Source organism: Ooceraea biroi, chromosome 7 (genome assembly GCF_003672135.1).
Source record: "Ooceraea biroi isolate clonal line C1 chromosome 7, Obir_v5.4, whole genome shotgun sequence".
NCBI classification, from domain to species: domain Eukaryota; kingdom Metazoa; phylum Arthropoda; class Insecta; order Hymenoptera; family Formicidae; genus Ooceraea; species Ooceraea biroi.
In genome coordinates, this window is record NC_039512.1 from 84,750 (window position 1) to 108,948 (window position 24,199).

The window sequence follows — 24,199 nt, forward strand, 5'->3', positions numbered from 1 at the left end:
ACACACACACACGTACAGATGAGTCTAAACGCATGAGCGCGATCTGAAGGGTCTCACGTGCAGAAGACACATACGGCGAAGGGACATAGAGCCGATTGTCCTGGGTGCCGGTCCCACGACAAATCTAGCCGTCTCACGGTTCATCTTCCGTTGAGAGTCTGCCTGACCTCGTTTAGGGCTGAGAGAAGAACGGGACTGCCATGGTTAAGACTTAGGAATTCTCTTCTCAAACCTCATTCTATTTATATCAGAATATAATGTCACAGCTGAAAGAAGTGGCCTTCTAGTCCTGAGCATAGAGGATTCAAATCGAATATCATCCCAGATTTTCAGTTTCAGACAGTATGGTGCTCTGAATTTCAGAGTAAAATCATCCGCTCGACTGTTCAATCCTTCCTAGCCTAGCTTCCCACAGAGGTAGCCTGAGTAAAATAAGAATTCACGATTTTAAATTAACAATTTTCACCAAAGAATATTTTAAAGTACCTTTTCAAATTTCGATGTCATAGCAATGGTCCTTTGAGGTATCGATGGAAAATGATTAAAATCAGCGATTTTTATATTTTGAAACTAAATGTTCGACGTGGGATAGCCTGTACTCAGTGGGAAGCCCGCAAGCTTTTATCAACTTCAAAATAAGAAGATCCAAAATGTTTCTTAGAGATCTCGACATCTCGATCAAAGACATTTAATAGTCATTCCTAAAGGGTCATCCTTACAGCTTAAATGGTCATATTTTATGGGAATTTCAACATGCTCCAGAACACATGTCAGGGAAACATGTACGTAAGAGAAACACATAACTGGCCTATTTTGAGAAAATCGGTATCCGATCCTGATAATCCGATGTTCACCTGGATAACAATTGTAGGAGTCAACCTTGGTTCTGTATCGTGCAACAAGATTCCCCAAGTAGAGAGTCATTTGGAGGCTGGCGCACCATTCTCAGAACGAGATTTTCCCGGTTTTCGTGGTCAATAGAAAGAGTTATTAGCTTTCACAGTACCTATTATGCTCGACGCCCTACTAAAGATGCAATTTCTGATACACTGCCGATGACCAAACTGATCATCACGTATGTCGATTCTGAAATAATATTTTGCCTTCAAAATATAACCAGCTTCTACACTTCTCAATTTTCACGGCTCAGTTCCACATAAGACAGCCACCCAGCACGCGAAGACGAAGTTGAAACAATAGAAAAATCAACTGATTTTAGCATTTTCTATCGATACACATCAAGAATATGTCATAGCATCGGAAAATTTGAAAAGAAAGAAGTTCTGTAAAATATTCACTGAAAAGGCATATCTATCTAATTGTAAATTACTTCATCTTTACTCAGAAACTCGTTTGGAAAGGGAAGATAGAAGGACAAGAGATGATGAGAATTCCAAGTGACGATTCGATGGACTAATACATGCCAACCCACACGTAGATAATACAGGCGGCAGTTCCGAGGTATCTTCAAGATCCTCTCCAGCAGACAAAATGATCGAGATCAAATAAGTTTAGTGCGTTATTTTACAAGTCAGATACGCACTATTATGATTAAGTCACGATGATGCGTTAGCAAACAGTGCAGAATCACAAATACCAGGAGTTGACGTTACAGAGAACGAGGAAGAGAAGTAAAGGAGGATGCCAGCAGTAGGTGTTCTCGCCCTGCGCACCAGGCCAGTAAGTCTCTGACGGCAGCACTGTATGAGACCACTAATGCACAGGTACCAGCGCTAAGGGCTCACCACGTCCCACATCCTACCAGAATCGACTTGTAGCAAACTTCGTCCTCGATTCCTTGATGGACTCAGCCACCTCACTGAAAGGCGTCATGCCGCGCCGCGAGGAGGGGAGTGACGACGTTAAAGGACGGCTAGGGAGGCCTTCGCGCGACGAGAGAGATCGAAAACGCGCGGAACTTTTGCGATCCGAGTGCATCGTGCCCGAAATGCTTCGATGCACTTCCATTCCACAGCGCTACAACGCTCCGAGAGACTCGCTGCGAAAATACCTTTTCGGGATCCCATTGGGGCACTTAGACCAGTTGTTGTTGTTGATAATAGCGACGAATAGGATCTCGTAAAAGGTCAGCTGGACATGGCCGATCGGAACTGACATTGGGAACGCGTTATCGACGTGTCATGGTGTGCGTCGACTGGAGCATAATCGCGAACGATGCAGCGCCGGAATTCCTCGCTCATCCTACTGAATGGGGAAAGCGCGAACTATGCGATCAGAATGAACGATTTATCCTCAGTGCCAAGAATTTACAATCGGCAATGAGAACGTCCAAATTCATCGCACTGATAGATAGTCTTTTTCCTCCCAAAGCTAGTGAATGGGTGGCGGTAAAAGTAAGATAGCAGACAAGAGATTCGTACGAGCGTCGAAGGTCAGACTGAAAAAGAGCGAGGAGACAAGAGAGTAAGAAGAGAGAAGGATAAGCGCACGCGCTACATCTTGGCCAGATCAGCTGAGGAGATTCTGGGTGCGACGCGAGCGCTCGAAACTGGCTCCGCACCGGAACCTTGGCGGGAAATCGTCCGACTGCACGGTAACGCTCGCCGCTCGCCGTTTGGAATGCCGTTCGGCGAAGCTTCAGCAACGCTCTCGGGAACAGAGGAAGAAGCGAGAAGAGAGAGAATGCTCATGCATTCACCGAGAGATGCGCGAAGTTCTTCGCGCGCTGCATCGGCGTACATCCAGCATATGTTCAGCATCATCGACGGTTCAGGTTATCTCAACAAGAGTCTTTGCGCAGACGTACCGAGACGACAACGATCACGGGCGAGAAGAGATTCTCAACGAGCAGCATTTCCCGATGAATGCTTCATCGGGATTTCTGATTATTGGGATGACGACTGCAGAGCAGCACTTTTTATCAACTTCGATAAGATTTCTATGGCATTGTGAGCATTCCGATATCCTATTTCTCGATAGCTTCTAGCAATGCAACAACGTTATCGCGTCTACATCAAGTAAGCCTTACGATATAACCTCCTGGAAAGCATTAAAGATATCATATTGTTAATGCAGTCCTGGCCCGTGCGATGTTCTTTTAATGCCGCGATGAAAATGGCGCGCATAGAATCAAGGCTTCCTCGCGAACCGACGAGGGATGGCATATGACGCTGGTCAATGATAAAAAGACGCCAGTTAGCCGAACTCCGCAACGTATTAACCCATCTCACTTGCCATGCATTGTATGTCCAAATCAATGAGCTACGCTACTATCTTCAATCAAAGATGTTTCACAGGAATAAATGAAACGCAAAGTGAACGATAATGATTCCATCCGAGAACGAATTGGTTCTCTACTGAAATAACGTCGGTCTCTCCTTAAAAGACTTCCCGTGTAGAACTATTCTTATTAGAGAAGTTTTCCCTGTACTCATCCGTCTTAAAAAGTTGAGAGAAGAAGCAGAGAAGAGCTAAGGTAGAGTGGCGATCGTCACTCCGTTTGAACACGATAACAAGACAAAACTTTTAAAACCACATATTAATTAAAAAGTATGTGAATTAATCAACTCGATAGAATATAAAATTATTATCTATTTATAATTATCTACTATTTATTATAATTATTTTCAGTGTATTGCTCTAAATCACGCGTTGTTGTCGAAACTTCAATCAAAAGATAACATTACAATTTTCGCTATGATATTCAGTTTATGCAAGTACAATCATTGTTAGTGCAAATCTTCGATCATCGATAAATGAATGCATAATAGATAATGCACAGAAATGCTTATAAACAAAAACTCAAAGGATCACAAGAAAAGATTCATAAATGTTATCACGTGATCTATTAGATTTTGACCTGTTCTACATCATTTGAAATTCTACGTTGAACAGTCTTACAAAGTAGATTGTCACCATTATCATACTACCAAGATATTTGTATGCTTTCTATTCCAAGATAACAGAAGGGGGTGGTGTAAAGAGATGGAACGTAGAAACGCGTAGGACGGGAAATAGAGGATCTGGTTGGATTGAAGTGGCTACATCAGAAAGCCCTTAAAGAAATGCGTGATCAAAATAAATTTTGTCTTGCGGACAAAGAAAACTCTGCATGTTTCTTGACATCTGTTAATCAGACATTCATACTTTCACGTTCAATTAATAACAAAGTATAAAGAGAGCTTGATCTAATGCTAATTCTCCATTAGCAAATGATAACATACGACGAATTCTGAAGACAAGTCAGTGTATTTTGATGCTTTTCTCCAGCTATCATTGACGATAGATAATAAGGATGATTGCACAACGACGTGCACGACTCGTACTTACGCGCTTTATTATTCATGTGAATACATTAAATCGGCAAAGAGCGAGGTGTGTTTCTAGGCGCGCATCCGTCTTTACGTTCCAGAGTTTCGAATATCCGGATGTTATCTTACAGCCTCCTGTTCTCCTCTTCTTTCGAAGGATTCAATACGTAATTAAATTTGCGAGACTACATCAAAGACGAAAACTATAAGAAAGCGTTTCGGCAGATCAAATTAGATTAAAGGAAACAATTTTCGAGCAAGATAAAATTAAGATAAATTATTTCTGAATAAAAGTTTAGCGCTAATTATTCCATATTTTCAAATATATTTCAAACGCTAATTAATTGGCATAATTATAATATCTCCGTGACACGAGCGGTCCCTATTCCGCGAAAGGTATGCAAAGAGAACGGTATATTGGTTCCAGATCACGGATACAAGGGATGTTTCTCTTATACCGTGGAGCGTAAAAGCGCCAGGAAGGAGCCAGAGGCATAAGGCTTAGCGACAAGGGCGCATATTTCCCGCCAATCTCTGGAATTAAAAGACCCTAAGGAGAGAAGAGAGAGAGAGGGGAAACGTCGAGAAGAGAATCTGCGAGGAATACCGCCAGCGAATGCTGGAGATATGATCCAGTTGGGATGTCTTTGAAGATCTGAACTATACATGAGAAGATAATTAACAAGTAAGATTAAGTTCTAAAGCGAGAAAGGATCTGGTAAGAATAGGAATGAATCATCGAGCATGAATGGAGCTTTGGATAACGGTGATCTTCACCTCCGAAATCTCCTCTCCAACCCTCCACCGACGTTTCAACCGCCACATCGACCGCCGCCTGTGCGGAGCGTAACGCCGACGCCGATGACGACGCTTCTATGGTGAACTCCCTCGCCCTCCGTCCTATACCCACCGCATAATCCTCAACGGCACCTACCTCCTTCGCCTCTTCTTGCCCTTGGACCACAGCGCCGTATCCTCGCATAGCAACACCGGACCGTCAACAAACCGCGAGGAAAATGCTCGAAAGTAGTCGAACCCTTCTTGGCTTTCTCCTCTGGTTCCTTCACCTCTTTGGATTCTACGGTCCAAAGAGGACTTGTGCAGGAGACGCGAGTTACACGTGACGCTTTATCGGTAATACGACGCGAAAGATGCACGGATCTCTTATATCATCTCTTCTGATTTCACGTATGAATCTATTAACGTGTGAAACGTTAAGACAAATGTTTGATAATTTATCTTAACTTTCCTTTAAAAGATCGAACTGAGAGATTAGATGCTCTCTCTTTGCAAGGCAATGTATCATAAGATTGACTCATTGTTTGACATCAGTCGACTTTAACCTTTATTACGATCGCACCGCAAATTTCGGTCCGTTGACGCGTAAAGGCTACAAAATAAACTCAGATTGCAAATGCGCAACAACGATAAACCGTTTGATATTGCGTTATTTGAACAATTTATACTTGCTTATAATCTCCAATCAATGATTGAAACGAAAACAGCTTACGAAAATCGGAATAAATCAGTATAATATGATTTACATCTAGCAAAATTTGTATAAAACAGGAAGAAAACGTCCTCGCAGGTATACGCCTTTTGTCACTTTTATTTTTTGTCGGTTTGATTTATAAGTTATATTGAATACGCCCTGACGAAGGAACGCCAACCCGCAGGGCGCTTCCTTTCTTGCAAATTATCGCTTCTCTCGCTAACAGCGGTCGGGAGAGCGCGAAACCGGATGACCGACCGCGGGATCGCTCGGCGCACTTCGAAAAGAGTCTCTGTCGAAGCCGCCAATATAATGAGACTAAAGTTCAGCAACGATTCCACCACTGCATCGGCTCCATTCGAACGAACTGAAGAGCAAGCGTTGCCACGGCAAGCCAATCGCTCCTGCTCAAACTGATAATTCAACTCTTGTATTTTCGATCAACTTTCTGTCGTTGATACCAAACGACCATGAACGTGCATTGTCGCACATGCACACATATATGATCGATCGATATCAATATTAAGAAGCATTTTGATAACATCATCTAATAAAGACGTCAAAAACATTTGTTATTAGATGTAAAATGAGAAATGAACCAAAAAAAGATGCAAGATTGTTGCGGAGGAGACAACGTGATTTGTTTTGACAGAATTTCAGATAATTTTATTCGTTCTTCTTTGAAAATAAGTCGAAGACACATATACATGTAATCAACCGATACCACGGCGGTAAGGTGAACGTCATTCAAAAGGGCCGTTGCTCCATCATCAGCGAAATGGCGGTGTTGTTCTCCGGAATTGCATTCCTCTCCCTGCACGTTTGGTACGGGGAGGCTCAAGAAGCATGCGATATGAAGAAGGAAGAGGAAAGAGAAGAAGAAGAAAGAAAGATGCAGCCGAGGAAGGAGAACGCAAAAAGAAGAACGGTAAAAGGAGAAGACGCGGTCGGTGGGGGGTGAAGAAGGAAGGCGGGTGGGGCAGGTGGAAAGCAAAGACGGTTAATGTACCGCTACCGTCGTTCTTCTCGCGATGGACTTTGGCGACGGCTTCGACAATGGTGAACCTAGCTGTACTCTTTTCTCTACGCTAGAAAGGAAAAGAGTACGGCTGTACTCAGACTACCGCCTACCGCCATGAACAAAAAGATTTCTCGACAGCCAAAAATAAAATTATGCGAAAACGAAGCAGGTACTCGGCACAAACCCTGGCACAAATCGGGTCTTATCTTTTACCAATCGTAAAAGAGTGTCCGATTAATCGAAATGAAGTATTTGCACGTAATCCTTGGTACGTATCTGGATAACGTTACATTGTCTTCCAACGATTTGACAAACGAGTATGGTGATTAAAAAATATTGAACATTCAAGTAGGTATTCAAGAATCGATACGTCTGGGGTACTCGGCTGGGGTATCGCAATCCTTCGTGCAATGGTAGAAAAGAGGAAACGTCGTAAACGGAACGTCGTACAAAAGGTGCGCGCACGGAAGGAGGAATCGCGGTTGAAGTAACAAGCGGAGGAAGTAGAGGAAACTCGGTGTCAGCATGTGCGTGGAACGATACGATAGGGTGTGCGTCGCGTTGGGGCTTCCTCGCAGCTACAGGTGTAATCGTTTGGAAACCTACGGAAGTTTACGCTGATAACCGCTCGTAGGAGATCGAGTCACTCCGATTACTATATGGCTCTCGACATCGACGACGATCAACCGTTCGACGGATTACGAAGCACTGGACGCTCGAGATGTAACAGTCAATAATGTCAAAATATTTTCACCCGTAAATTTACACCCGATCATCTAGCATGTTCAGCGTTCTCTTACAGTCTCGACCGTGTGCAGTTTTAATCAAAATTTTAGTTACGTACGACATTTTTTAAGAGCGGCATCTCGCCCGCCTTTATCCCTGGTCCCATCTCTCTTGTTGTGCATCGACAATATTGTATTTCTGTAATCTTTCGCGCTTGTTCGCACATTTTACGTGCATCGCATGTAATTTTGCAGCGAGGCGAGGTCTCGCGTAAATGCTCCACGAAAGTACATCGCGAAGGAGGATGTACAGGACGATGAGGTAATCCGAGCCGTAGTAACGTCTCGCAAGGTGGTCGGATAACACAAGGCGCGTAGCGATCTGGTATCAAGAGCCAAGCAGCGGAAGAAAAGAGAGAGGCTTAGACGAGTGGGATTTTAGCGGTCGTCAATTATTTAACGATCGTTTCGCCGTGCGTGGTCTAGCCAGGTCGAGATGGATGACCGCTTCTCTTCTTGTTTCCCGCGCGCACAGAAACTCGGAACTATCCGCGCGTTCGTCCGAGAACGGCGCTGTTGCCGGGGCCCGCCACGTCGCTAGTCGAGACAAGACAGAGAGAGAGAAAGAGAGAGAGGAGACACGCGATCTCTTCTCCTCCGACAGCATACCAAAGCGACGAGAGAGAGAGATGCGAAAGAACGGAGGAGAGCGAAGGAACGCGGGAGAAAGAGCGAGATGAACAGTGTTGCGTAATTTTAACCGTCTTCGAGTTGCGGACCAGCGAGAAACGCCGTGCGAGCTCGGCCTGCATTGATATCACGAAAAGCGTAACTGGACTACTCGGTTTAGACGCCGCTCATTTCGTCTACATACTCCTGTTTGTTCACGTGGCTCAAAGTATCTACGTCGATATACCCTAGGTCGACACCTATCAACAGACACTTGGCGCGATATCACGCCTCCGATATCTTGCGTGGAACAAACAAAGTATAATCTACTTTGCGTGATATCAATATTGCAGATATTTTTATTTCAACGATTGGCAATTTTGAGCGAGTTGAAAAAGAGGATTTTTTTGTTAATCAATTATTGTCGATATTTTCCGGATTGTAACGATATAAGTAGTGTAGATGGACACGGTTAGGCTGAAGGCTTGAAAGTTACTCTCGATTCTTGACGGTAAAAATTACCATTGATAAGAATTGAGAATCGCATTTGTTCTCTCTTCACTGGAGAGGTTTCCTGCGTGAAGAGTCGCTTTCAAGAATAAAGTTCGCTCGAGCAGATGATGTATGATGTATGATGTATTAAAACAACGTACTGATCGTACGAGTTGCATCGTTATAAGACTCGCGTGAATTCTTCAATTTTCAAAAATTGCGACGATAGCATTCTACGTTTTGTAGATTGCAATCTCCACACTCTGTACACGTACACGAACCATAAAGCTCATTGATCATGCAGTATCAATCGCTCTATTTCATGGGTACCAGATAAAAATTCTAATAAAGAGTTATAAATTTACACGGGCAAATGGATATTTTATACGTGGTTTTTTCCTCGGGCACAAATCAATATTCATTTCTGTGTGAAAAAAATCTCTTGATACACGAGGAACCGGTTTCTCTGCAGATTATCTGCCGCCTTAGAACCTCGTGATTTCATCGTTAATGTCCACGAATTAATAATGCTCGTACTCCACTTACGACAAAGGATTTTGCCTGAAAATTTTGATAATTTCTTCTTTCCCTTCTGGAACAAGATGAAAAACATTTTCTGGAAAAGGCGATCACATGATAGTTTTGGTGCTGGATTTGTCCGCATAAGGGATGACGTGAAACTTGTTCCACGCAATCTCGACGCAATCTTGAAGACAATCGATGACGTTGAAAGATTGCGTAAGAATGTTCCTCAGCCTCGGGTTTTGTAGGATAGCATGCATGTATCTGTATTCCAACCTGCCAATGGAAACTGAATGCCGGCCGCAACAACGGGCCCGGGCGCACGAATACACACGCTCCACCGGAAGTGCGCGCCGGGGTGAGCGTAGCACTCGCGTGCGCGATTCACAAAGCGGAATACGCGCGGCAGGTTCCATTATTTCGACTCGGCGATTGTGTATTCAATGAATTCAGAATATCTGCCGGTGCAAGAGTTTTTTTCTCATTTCCCCTCTCGAGAGCGTTTTAATGAGTGCGTAAGTCCTCCTTCGTCTCCTTCCGGCCGAAAAGATCGGAAAACAAACGTTCGTTCGTTCGTTCCACTATATACGACTAAGCGGCATTGTTCTAACATAATGAGACTTGTTTTCACCAGTAATATAATATGGGCCATCCATGGAATTTTCTGGGAAATGTACGCCCCTGTTTTAAATCTCGGAAGAAACATCTGGTTTCTATTTTTCTTTTCTTTTAGCGGTAACTAAACGTAATTTCGTTCAGTGCTATGCATTTCCGCAAGCGAAGCCGACAAAGTCTGATTTAATGTTAACGGACGTTTTCTGACGACTCTAAAACTCAGAAAGAAATCAATCTGTTAAGAATCTCTTTTGCCCTATGTTCGGAGATGTTAATCTCACTTTTCCAATCTAGTAGGAACCTAAGTTTATGATCCGCAATTCGTGATCATGTGATTTTTGTGATAGACTGGAAGTTACAAACTATATTGGAAAATTACTGCTGCACAATCACGTTGTTCGAATGAATACTGTTCGAGTCTTCTATTGAAATTGGCGTCTAAGATACAAGGACGTGTCGACGTCCTTTTCTCGTTTCCACGAACACTATTGCAAGACCATTAGCTAAGAATGCTCCAAGATGCTGGCAAACTTTCACAGTCTCGCACACATCGAGAACTTTTCCTGTCAATTTCAGTTCAAGTTCACTTTCTCGTTCCGAAATCGTTCCGAAGGTAAAGGATTCGTTGGCAAACTTGAAATGTCAGTTACCTATACCACCACCGTGAGACCGTCTACCGCGGCCCGTTCTTTCTTCGTACATGACAATAACAGCACAATGTGGCTATGAGGGAATATATATGATCAAGATTTGAAAAAAAGAACCAGTTCTTTTTGACAATAGAATTACAAAATCGAAAAGTGGGGATGTCTTCCTTGAATAATATGAAGAATTCTGTCTAAAGAGCTATTTGTTTTATTGCGCGTTTTGCAACGTGATGCGCTCTTTAGATTATTTGTTTATATTTGTCTTTGACCGTTTGCTACGGTTATTTCGATATGGTTGTTTATTCGTTTCTTTTCCTACAGTCCCAGGTACTTACTTATAAAATACTGTAGGGTTCTGTAGCAATATCTGAGTAATCAAGTTTCTTGTAAACATCTGTAATAAACAATTGTTTGAAATTAATAAAAATAGAAATGTTTAAGTACGAACGGATTAACATTTGTTTTACAATTCTCGAAATTCCGAAAAACGGTAAAGAAAAATCACTCAGAGAATTTTGACACACACCAGGCATCGGATGTAGAATGCTTTCAGAACTATTCCTTAAATTTTATCGTAGAGTCCTTTGGAAACGGGCCCTTCCAAATAGATGGACTTTTTGTCTCAAATAAAGGACTAGATGTTTTTCTGTCCTCTCCCCTATTAAGTTACAAATCAGAGATTTAAGATATGTCACTTGTAATAAAGTCATAAAGCATTTTGTTGCTTGAATGCTTTGTCTCAAAGCGGTGGTCACTTTTCTCTGTGTAGTTAAAAATAAATAATAATAATTAGGATATCGAAAGAAATAGATGCAATGTTTCCACACGCTTTACAATGCACAATAACTTATTACATTTTTTTTATTATTGTACAAAACATTTTTTCTGATTTGCTGTCACCTATGTAAACGCAATGAATTTATGTAATTTAATATTTTGTCACGGCACAGTCGCATACATTTATCGCTTGGTTACGTATATCGGCAGATTTTTTCCGATGCAGTGAATGTTCGGCAAGCGAATTTACTTACCTGGAAGTAGTTTATGGGAGCGAAACTCGCTCGAGCGCGTGTGTGGGCAGAGATTCTTCGTCTACACTCTCACGAAAGTACATAGATACAACGATATCGTATTGGCCAAGGGTTCTTACGGGCAAACAGGCTCGATCGTTAGCGCGATACAGGCCGCTGAGAATCTTTATGTGCCGCCTTCTTGTTCGTTACGCTTGAAAATGTTTTTGGATTCTTTATATCGAGAAGAGATAATTATTTTCGATACAGCTATCTCCCTCTCTTTCTGTCTTTCTTTGGTAGACGTTTGGAAGTACTACTCCACCGAGAACCATGTTTTTTATAGTAATAAAAAAAACAAGTTATAAGAAGACAAGTGTACGTAGATAGATACCTGGGGCTGTCGGAAAAGAAATGAATGGATAGCCGTATCGAAATACCCGTAGCAAAAAATCAAAGACAAATATAAATTTTGCAATTAATATATTTATAAGAATCTAAAAGAAATCTTTTTTAAAAAAATCTTTAAACATTGCTTTTCCTGTATTTTCATTTTAAAACCAGCAGAGATACAAATACTTTAAAGCATCGGAACCAGCACCAATTTAGTTAGCACAACGACTCGATTACCGTGAAAGAGGCAACGGTTTCGGCAGAGACTGGGGCGTATCCGTGTGCATCTACTCAGCCGATAATCGCCGAAAGAATCAAGAAAAGTTTCTCCACGCGTGGAAGAACGCGTCTCAGCGCGATTAATCTTACGTGGCGCGCGGTTCGGCGCCGTGTTTTCCCGCCAAAACGGATCAGCTGACATTCCTCACTCACAGCTGAGAGAGCTGGGCAAACTCGGCCATTTTTAAAACTCTCCTACGGCCCGATTTAAAAGCCCACTACCACTATGATGAGGACAACGGCGGCGGCGGCGGCGGCGGCGGCGGCGGCGGCGGTCCCACCTCTTATCCCTCTTTTTTTCTTTTGCCTGTTCCTCCCTCGGGGAGCCACACACAACACACACACACACACACGTACAGACGACGTCTAAACGCATGAGCGTGCGATCTGAAGGGTCTCACGTCAAGAAGCACACACATACGCGCGAAGGGACTATAGACGCCGATTGCCTCGGGTGCCGGTCCTTACCGACAAATTCGTCGTCTCACGGTTCATCTTCCGTTGAGAGTCTGCCCCCGACCGCTCGTTTAGGGCTGAGAGAAGAACGGGACATGCCATGGTTAAGACTTGGGGAATTTCTCTCTCGTAAAAACCTCATTCTATTTTATATCGTGGAATATAAATGGCACAGCGAAAAGAACGTGGCCGTCTAGTCCCGAGCATAGGGAGGATTTCAAAATCGGAATATTCAATTCTGGACTTTTTCAAGTTTCAGACAGTATGGTGGCTTCTCCGAATTTTCATATAAAAATCATCCGCTGCGAGCGTTCAACTTTCCTTAAGCCTAGCTTCCCACACAGAGGTGCCTGAGTAAAATAAAGTAATTCACGATTTTTTTAAATGTAACCTTTTTTCACACAAACGAATATTTTACAAACTACTTTCTTTTTCAAATTTTCCGATGCATAGGCATATTCCTTGATGTGTATCGATGGGAAAAATGACTTAAAATCAGTTGATTTTTTCTTATATTTTTAACTAAATGTTCGACGTGGGATAGCCTGTACTCCAGTGTGGGAAGCCCGCAAGTTTTTATCGCGCTTCAAAAATAAGAGCGATCCAAAAATGTTTCTCTAGAGATCTCTCGACATCTTCGGATCCAAAGACATTTAAATGCTTCATTCCCAAAGGGTCATCCTTTACGCTTTAAATGGCATAGCTTTTATGGGAATTTTCCGAACACATGCCAGAACACATGTCAGGGAAACATGTGCACGTAAGAGAAACACACATGTCTGTACGGCTTTGAGAAAATCGGTATCCGATCCCGCGATACAGTCCGATGTTCACCGATAAATATTGTAGGCGGATGTCAACCTGTTTGTTCGTGCGTAACAAGATTCTCCCCTAAGTAGAGAGCTCATTTTGGAGGCTGGCGCACCATTTCTCAGGAACGAGAGATTTCTTCTCGAGTTTTTCTTCGTGCGAAAGAGATAGAAAAGGTTTCTTTTGCAGTTTTCCATTGCGCTCGGCTGGCCCCATTTAAAAGATGCAATTTCGAGTAAAGGTATTCGCCGATGGACCAACGCCGAATATCACGTATGGTTTGATTCTGGAAATAATACGTTTCATTCAAAAGAATATTAACCCTAGCTTCTTACACTTTCAATTTTCACGGCCTGTACCCACAGTGGGGTACAGGCTACCCCACGTCGAACATTTAGTTAAAAATATAAGAAAAAATCAACTGATTTTAAGTCATTTTTCCCATCGATACACATCAAGGAATATGCCTATGCATCGGAAAATTTGAAAAAGAAAGTAGTTTGTAAAATATTCGCTTGTGAAAAAAGGTTACATTCACAAATTGTAAATTACTTCATTTTACTCAGGCACCTCTGTGTGGGAAGGGTTAGGTAGGGTTAAAGGACAGCGAGATGAGAGAATTCAAGTGGACGACGATAGACAAGTACATGCCGAACCACACGTAGATACAGGCGAGCGAAACTCGAGGTATCTTCAAGATCCCTCCCCCCAGACAAATCGATCGAGACAAATAAGTGATTTTATGTTTATTTCTACAAGTAGATACGGACTAATTTATCGATTGTCAATGATGATGCATGTTAGTAAACATGCAGAACCAACAATAACAGGTACCACACAGAGAACGAGGAAGAGAAGTAAAAGGGATGTCAATAGGCAGGTTTCGTTCTCGCCCCGCGTGCACCAGGCCAGGTAAGTCCCGACTGTAGCACTGTATGAAGACCACCAATGCACAGGTACCACGTAAAGTGGCCACCATCGTCCCACACCTACCTGAGAATCGACTTGACGCTACAAACTCGTCCCGATCTCGGACGGATCAGCCACTCCGTTCGAGCGAAAGGGCGGTCCGCGCCGCCACGAGAGGGAGACGGACGATTAAAGGACGGCTAGGGGGAGTGCGTTCCGCCGAGAGAGGAGATGAAAACGCGCGGTAACTTTTGCGATCCGAGGTGCATCGTGTCTTGACAATGCTTCGATGCACTTCCATTCACAGCGCTACAACGCCCCGAGAGAAACGCGCTGCGAAAAAATACCTTTTTTCGGGATTTCCAGCCTTGGGGTATCTTAGGAAGTTGTTTGTTGTTGATAATAGCGATCTTAATAGGGATCTCGTAAAAAGGTACAATGGAATTGAAGCCCGATCGGAATCCGACACGGGGAACGCCGCGTTATCGAGTGTCTGCGTGTGTGCGCACCGTGGACACGAGCGATCGTGAACGACGGCGCCTGAATTCCCTCGCCTCCTACTTGAATGTGGGAAAGCGCGGGAATCATATGGACGACAGTGAATGAACGATTTATGAATTCCCAGCTGCTTCAAGAATTTATCAATCGGCAATGAGAACGTTCCCAAATTCATCGCACTCGATAGACAGTTACTTTTTCCTCCCAAAGCTTACAGGGATGGCGGTAAGAAAAGTAAGATGTAGACAAGAGATTCTACGAGCGTCGAAGGTAGACTCGAAAAAAGATAAGGAGAGACAAGAGAGTAAGAAAGAGAGAAGGATAAAGCGCGTCGCGTCACATCGGCCGGCGATCAGCTGAGGAGGATTCCCTGGGTGCGACGCGACGCGTCGAAACTGGTTCCCGCACCGGAACGTCTTGGCGGGAAACGTCGACCAATGGTAACGTCGCCGCTCGCCGTTTGGAATGCCGTTCGGCGAAGCTTCAGCAACGCTTCTGGGAACGAGAGGAAGAAGAGACAGAGCGAGAGAGAGAACGCATTTGCATTCACCGAGAGATGCGCGCGTAAGTTTCTTCGCGCGCTTGCATCGGCAAATATCCGAGCATACTCTTCAGCATCATCGCGGTTCTTGACCTCAACAAGAGTCTTTTGCGTCAGGACGTAACGAGATACCAACGTATCACGGGCGAAGAAGAGATTCTCAACGAGCAGCATTTCTCCCCCGATGAATGTTTCCTATCGATTTAGCGATTATTGGGATGACGACTGTAGAGAAAGTGACGTAATTTTATCAACCGATAAGATTTCCTTCATGGCATTTGCGAGTATCCCGATATCCTCTTATTTCTCTGATTAGCTTGCACGCGCAAACAACGTTATCGGCGCCCTACATCGTGCGTTTTCACGATATAACTTCCTGGAAAGCAGTTTAAATATATCATAGTTACACCAAGTCCGCCCTGCGTGCGATGTCTTCTTTAATGCGTACGCGATGAAAATGGCGCGCATAGAATCAGCTGCTTCCTCGCGAACCGACGAGGGATGGCATAATACGGGGTACTGTTCGATAAAAAAAGACGCTATTAGCCGAACTCCGCAACGTATGTACCATTCACTACTCTTACCATGCATTGATGTACAACAATGGACGCTTACTACTATCTTCAATCATCAGCATGTTTTCATCGGAATAAACGAAACGCAAAAGTGAACGATAATCTCGATTCCCATCCGAGAACGAATTGGTTCTACTGAAATAACCCGTCGGTCTCTCTCCCCTTAATAGTAGACTTCGTTGTAGAACTATTCTTATTAGAGAAGTTTTCCCTTGTACTATCCGTCTTAAAAAGTTGAGAGTAGAAGAAGTAGAAGAGTTGGGTTAAAAGAAGTGGCACGTATCGTCACTCCGTTTGAACACGATAGTACGACAAAACTTTTTTTTAAACCAATTATTTCCTAATTAAAAGTATGTCAGAATTAATGCAACTGCGATAGAATATAAAAATTATTATTTCTTTATTATAATTATCTACTATTTATTATAATTATCAGTGATTATTGCCTACAATCACGCGTTACACGAAACTTCAATCAAAAAGATAACAAATTAAATTTTTCGCTATGATATTCAAGTTTATGCAAAGCTACACCTATTGTTAGCGCAAATTCATTGATCATCGATAGAAAATGAATGCAATAGATAATGCACAGAAATGCTTATAAACAAAAAAAAATCAAAGATCACAAGAAAAGTATTCAAATGTTATCACGTGATCATTAGGATTTTGACCGTTGGGCTACATCATTTGAAATTCTACGTTGTAGAACACGTTCTACAAAAGTAGACTTCAGCTCAGCCATATACTTCAGCATACTTCGTATGCTTCTCTTCATTCCAAGATAAATAGAAGCGGGGGGGTGGTGTAAAAGAGATGGAACGTAGAACGCGAGTGGCGGGGAACAGAGGATCGTGGTTGGATTGGAAGGGCCATCAAGAGAAGCCCTTAAAGAAACGCGGTAGATCAAAAAATAAATTCTTTTGCTTCGGGACAAAGAAAACTCGCTGGCTTTTCTTGACTACTTCGTTAATCACGTGACATTCACACTTTCACGTTCGTAATTGTAACAAAAGTATAAAGAGAGCTTTGATTCCAATGCGACATTCTCCATTAGCAAATGATAAATACGACTGAATTTGACAGACAAGTCAGTGTTATATTTTGATGCTTTCTCTCCAGGCCATTTACGATAGATAATAAGGATGTATCTCGACAACGACGTGCACGACTCTACTTACGCGCTTTATTATTTCGTGAATACATTACAATCGTGCAAAGGGCGTAGGTGTGCTGGTTCTCAGGCGCGCATCCGGTTCTTTTTACGTTCCAGAGTTTCGAATATCCGACGTTATCTTACAGCCTCCCGTTTCTCCTCTCTTTCTTTTTCGCAAGGACTAATACGCGTAATTAAATCTGCGAGACCACCCAAAGACGAAAACTATACGAAAGCGTTTTCGGCAGATACAAATTTAGATTACAAGGAAACAATTTTCGAGCAAGATAAAAATTAAGATAAATTATTGATTCGAATAAAAAGTTTAGCGCTAATATTCGCTATATATTTTTCAAATATATTTCAAACGCTATTATTAATTGGCATAATTATAACATCTCCGTGACACGAGCGGTCCCTTTATTCCGCGGAAAGGTATGCAAAGAGAACGTGTATAATAGCCCAGATCACGGGATAAAGCGGAATGTTTCCTCTTTATACCGTGGAAGCGTAAAAGCCGCCAGGAAGGAGCGCCAGGAGGCATAAAGGCTTAGCGACAAGGGCGCAGTTATTTCCCGCCAATCTTGAATTAAAAAAAGACCCTAGAGGAAAGAGAGAGAGAGAGAGAGAGAGAGGGGAAACGTCGAGAAGAGAGAACTCTGTCCGAGGGAAACCGTGTCATGTATCTGGGAGATTAGACTTGGGTCTTTGGGTGTCTTTGGATGTCTGGTACCTACTACGAGTAACGATACACCAACAAGATCAAGTCTAAAGCGAGAAAGGATCTTGGTAAGATACGATGAATGAATCGCGAGCATGAATGGAGCTTTGGATAACGGTGTGACCAGCGGAAAAGCGAAACGTCAATTCTCACGCAACGCGAGCCGCATGGAACGTGTTCCTACGAATTAATAAACGTGCGACTGTTTCTAATCACGTGCAAGGCCCTTCACTTCAAAGGCTCTTCGTTCAAATACCGGCGATGCGTCTCGAAAGCATCGACGAACGTGCGTAACTGAAAAAGGATGGAATGAAAATCCAGCAACTTGACAAATCCTGACTGTGGCTTTCAACAGATACCAACAGAGAAACAATTAGAAACGTTTTCGACGCTTTGTTATTTCAAACATCAATGTTCTACCTACGTCTTTCTTATCACATCGAGACGTGTTTTGCTTCAAGTGCATAATGACACAGAGAATGTCACGCACATTTACTGAAATCAGTTTTTCAGAAGAGTGTCTAAGAAGTATTATAATTAGATAATTGAAAATAAAGATAAACTTACCCCTCGTTTCTCTGGTTGTTCGTGCGATGAGAGGTGCCAAAGACATCTGAAATCAAAGAGAAGGAAACGTTAACGCAGCAAAGTTTTTTGAAAAAGCTAATAATAATAAACCGACGAAAAATCGTAATAAGTATAGAAGTCACTTTCGTGCTCTCGCACCAAAAGTATTGGTAGACGAGTAATAATATTCATGCACAAAAGAGACTGGACCGTGATTATCGACGGGAAACGACACGTGTTCTCTTTCATAGGATCGCACATGGAACCCCTATGCCGATTTCCCATGAATCTCTTAACCGCATGCAAGATGCGAATGCTGTCATCATGAAATAGCATGGTCGCAATGGAAATCGGGCATCTCGCGGTCGCCCGTTCGTTTATTTGGCCAGAGTTGGTCTTCGTTAGGCTTTCGATAACAATCGGAATCCATCCAACAAATGTACAGACGAAGCCGCGGAGAGAAAGATAATGATCACCACTCCTCAAGAATTACCACGTTGCTGCCGGCATTATCGCCGTCACTATCTCAGAGCACTACCACAACCGTAATCCTACGGACCGTTTCTCTCGAATCGCGATTAGTAAAATTCATCGAGGGACGATTTCTGCGCGGCAAGCGCGCCTCCCAGTTATCTCGAAATACGAGAAACGTGGTACAGATCGCACGTGTGTGCAATGTGGGGCAAACAAATGTGTTACCTACTACGGTGTTCCGTACCGCTTTCAGCATAATTGCGAAAGATAGAAGAATAGGTGTGAGAATCTACGCGTGTAGACATTCGCGAGATACAGTGATTCAAAAAAGCAATTTGCTGGTGTCTCTCGAGCTTGGACATTTAGTTTATTTCAAATTTACGATATTTACAGTATCGAAGTAACTATACCTGATACTTACAGTATCAAGTATTCTACATGTTCGATAGTGCATTTGTGGAAACTTGGTGATACATTAGCGAGCATTGATTGTTACTTCCGCTCTTGCCGCGCCAAAAGTACAAAGTTATTCCCACATAATACGAGACGAGTCTGCAGTTAGGCCGGAAGAATACGAGACATGGAGGGACCGGTCGTTTAATCGTTTCGTGTCGCACCAATCAGAAGACGAGGAGTATGGTCGATGCGTTAAGCATCTCCAGCGACGGAACGTTACCATGCAGCATGTATATTTCACGTTGCATCTTCTGTATTCTACGTGATTATATAACTTAAAAAAATAATACAGATCGTCTTGACATGCTTCTCGCCTCACATGTCGACAAATTATCTATTTCTTTTCAACGATCAGAAATGTAATTGTTTTTATATAACTAGATTACGACATTCTTTAAAAATTGTAAAAATATCCTGCTATATGTATAATTATGAAAAGTAATAATTAAGAGATCAAAATTAAAAAATTACCCATCTCCTATGCTATATTTTTTTTTCCATTTTACCGCGTTCTTTCGTTATTCTATCTTTTATACTATTTGCTGCCAAATGACCTTCCTGAACACCAGCATTCTTAACATGCCCACTCAGGAACATCTCCCGCGTTATTTCTTGGGTCGATTCCCGCCAACCGAGGATTGATGCTGGACAAAGGATGAAGGAAAGGCAGAGCTCGTTCAAAACGTTTCTTTCGCCGTTTTCTCGAAAATAACCTGGCTATAACTAGTCGATTCTTTATCGCATGGTATCTACCTCAAAGGACGAGCATATCTTTCAAGATCGCTAAAATGAAGTTGAATGCTGAATGGAAAAGAATTCAAGAACGCGTATTGGAGTAAGATATTCGAGAAAGAGTTGAATGCAAAAAGAATTTTCGGAAAACGTATCATCCTCGGCAATAATATATGGTTAAACGCAAAGGTTCAGGATGGTGAACCTACCTACCGGATGGCACGTAAGAGCAAAGCTAGAAGAAGAAGAAAGATCACGAGCCATCTCCACACCGTAACAAGCTTCCGCAGGAAGTCGAGGCATTCGCCGTGACATGCACCCTCACAATACTCATTCCCCGGTTAGCTCTGTCTGGCAAATCTAACACGAGGATGGTTTCACGATGCAAATTTTCAGTCGAGAACCTTGTGACCGTGCATGTTTTACTATCATACCATCGGTTCAATGTATCGCTGTTTTCGTTCTTTGTTGATTCACTTCCCTCTTATGTCACGTAACTGCTCCTCTCTTCTACGTCGACAGAGAGATTTTTTCCTAGTTTTGCTCGTTTCCTCGATATCTCCACATAGAGTAAGATACAATATGTTACAAGCGAGGACTGTACAATAATGGCCTTTTCAAATTTTGATAATCAAAGATATCGGGGATGTAACGAATCTATTCATCTCCCTGCTTGTCAACATGCACTGGCTTAATAATAATATCGCGCGGCGTGATATTATATTCATGTAAAGTCGACTGCAAGCGACGTCGGTCCCCCACACGCTAATTAACACTACATTCCTCTGAGCGAGCGACTGTCGCGGCCGTGCCAGTCAGCGGCTGCGTAACATGTGCAAGTACGCTTCAACGGTCGTGACTCCCAGTCTCGAGGAAAGCCATGAAGTAAAGCGTGCATGGCAAACAGACCAAATCATAATACTAATACCGCGTAGGGGAAAGAAATAGAGAAAAAGAGAGAAATCTATTCGAGAACACTTCTAATTTTAGATTGAGGCCTCACGAGACATCCGTTTGCTGTGCGCGCAAATGCCAGAAACACGTACGCGCCAGCCGTTTCCCGCCAGCGTGGGGCTCTCATGCGATTGAGGGTACAGATCCCGCGAGTGCAGTTAAAAATAAAGCGCAGTCTGTGCCGCGTATGTGGCAAGGCGTATTCACATCGGGATAAATTTCGTTGGCCCGCTGCGCGCGATCCTGCGTGGGCTGGCTGAATATAATATGCCGGATAACATATGCCGGAAAAAGGGGGTACCAACGGCACACACGTTGATCAAAGTCCTTGAACTGTCTGTCGCGAATGATAATGAAGCATTTCCTTTATATAGGAGCATTAATTACGCTTAACTGAGGCTTACGCGCCTCCCTGTCCCTTTCTAATTTCGCTTCTAGAAGGGAGTGAATACTCGGTTAAACCTCAGTTAACACGTCCGCTTCTACGACGGTCGCTGGTTACCAACGCCGATAAGGTATAACATTGACCCACTTTTCGAGAATATCGTGGGCCACACGGGGTTAAATGGTCGAGAGTTTAAGTTTTCAGTTACATTTAGGTCTCGACCGACGATTATTTCAAAGCAGCGGACATAATATAGAATTGTTATATGCTCATTACAAACGATGTGCGTACCCGCACGTGGTGTCCACGAGCCGGTTGAACGATAATCTATCGACGCACACAATGCAGAATCCCTCTATTGCTTTGCTTTAACTAGGGAGCGAGAGTACTAGCCCTGGTCCCGGCTCCACCCGCTCGCGACCGGTACACAAGTACGCGCACCATCGTTCATCACAAAAGAGACACTTGGTTGCGCGTATGCGTACGATGGAGGCGGTAATCGATATCATAATCAGTGTACCGGACTGAGCTTTCGGGCTAGGTTCATTGACTTCTGTTTTGTCACTGGCGTACATCGCCACACATGGTTGTGTTACATATGGCGGGGATGCTGAAACATCATTATCAACGGCGTAACACGGCGGCGTGTGCGCATACAGCTCGACTAAACGAGCACACGAGGAAGGAAAAATGGAGGGGCATAATTCGGAAAAGCAGCCGGAAGGATGAAGAAGTAGGTCGAGACAGCCGATTTCGCCTGCAACGTCTCGCGACCTCTTCCTCCACCTTCCGTCTGTCCTTTTCGAGTGAACGTCGCGACTATCCTACGACAATGTACGACGGCACGAGCCAAGCCGAGGGGTTGGGGTTGGCACCGCGCACGTTTTTCAGGGTACGTAGTTACGTGCGCGTATAGGGGTGGCTCGGTATTCAAGCACGCTGTGCCAGGTGGTGACTGCCGCCCCATGTGTGCTCATATGTCTGCCCCCCAAGTGGCGTTAGTTCGCCGCTGGCTGGCGTGGTGTGGCGGCAACGAAATATATGCATGTACGTATATGCGAGAATATAAACGCGCGTCACACACGCACTGCGCGCCTTCGTCAGCGCCAATGCCGATTCCTCGGTTAACCGCTCTGATGGGCGTGATCCTTGTCGTGCCGGTATTTTTTCAAATCCTTTCCACAAAGGATTGGACTTGATTCACTCGCGCGAATAATGTGCAAGAAGTAAGAAATATTGAGTTTGCAGATGCGAATCGTCATCAAACTCAAGATCATGCGATTGAAACTTGCGATTAAACATTTCACGCAACGTTCAAATAACAAATCCATCATTTGGCATGTATATCAACAGATATGCATTTCGTTTAATACGCTTTGTAAATAAATGATGCAATACTTTACCAAAATATCAATGCTATTGTTCCATTCAATTAAATGATATCTCGCATAGATATCACGTAAAAACGTGTCGCCCGTGTCACCGAGGGGCGTACTCGACTACCCAATATCGATTGGCGGGACCGACCGGTCCAACCGGCGCGTGCCACGAGCTGCGCTATGAATTCCCCGACGCGAGCGATACGCGCGCGTGCACGCGTGTAATTACGTTTGGAGGGCGACTTAAAGGGGGACGCTCGTATTGTTCCAAAGGAAATTGAAAGAATATGGAAAAACGTTGGTGAATTACGTCAACAGATAGACGTAAATTAATTATTATCGCGCGGTCAAAGCGACGACGCGCGGTGCAACGAGATAGAACGTACGCACCATGTGCTACATATTTTAAACATGTCTGCACAGGTGTAACCTACGCCACCGTGTCCGCCGAGGGCGGCGACCCTTGTTACATTGCGTCGGAAATGTTTATGCAATTCCAAACTTTCGTAATCATCTTAAAACTCGTAAAAATGCAGCTACGTACGTGGGAATATGGCCAGGGCTGTAAGAGGAAGAACGGCTCCCGTTTGTATTTCTTACGCAAAAATAGATTTTTTATTTAATGTACCAAATGTCGAAAAAATTGGTTTAATTATGAATTATGAGGTTTTTTTTTGCAAATGATTTCTTCTTATCCATTCTAAAGTGTCAAGCTAATAGCGGCATTCAATATTAACCGGAATTTTGTTTTCTATATTGTACCGGAACATGTGTTGCGTATGTATAAAGATACCCGGGTACCTTCGTCATTCCAATTAGGATTAAATCTTTTTCGTTTCCCCGTGTTTCCCATCAAGTCAATCTGTCTAAAGATAATCCTAAAACATCTATCCGTCAGTTTAAGAGTTCATGGAGTTTCAGCTCCCTAATGCGACTAGAAGATAAACAATTTTTAGTTTAAAAGCGCACAAATTACCCAGATACCTCGTTACTCGTATAATGGTTAAGAAACTAATTTTAGCAGTGTGAGGTAGGAGTGTTTCCAGATGGAACAGTGGTGGTAGTGAGATATCGCGTTCTAGGATGGCTTCCGCCCGTCGTATCATCCGAGATTACGCGCGTACGTTACGTTAAACCGTGTCGTTAAAAAGGCGCGGGTATTATCGATCTTCCCGTAAGTAAGAACATTCGCCAGGGGGAACGTGTCCGTTTCTCGTGTTAATATAGTCGAATTTACCTGCGTGCATCTCCCTATGCATTGTTAATGTAGTCAAATTTACCTGCGCGCGTCATTCTTTGATGGTAAAGGATGGACCATGAAGCAACCATGTGTTCTGGCTATCGCTCATAAAAAACATGTACGTTTAAGAATGATTCGTTAGCCATATTCTCGAGCTTCGTTGTCGGCGCGTTGTGGCTAATGTGCGTGCGTGAATCATCCCGTTGTAGC

At 43.3% G+C, this 24,199-nt stretch overlaps 1 protein-coding gene across 2 annotated transcripts in view; it reads right to left on the bottom strand.

The window, feature by feature from the left end:
• Window positions 1–24,199, bottom strand: part of LOC105288007 (M-phase inducer phosphatase) — a 63,491-nt gene that overhangs the window by 31,698 nt on the left and 7,594 nt on the right. For both annotated transcript variants that reach the window (XM_011353932.3, XM_011353931.3), the window contains exon 3: window positions 18,370–18,415. In XM_011353932.3, coding sequence (XP_011352234.2) covers window positions 18,370–18,415 — 46 coding nt within the window. The remainder of the gene's footprint in view (window positions 1–18,369; window positions 18,416–24,199) is intronic.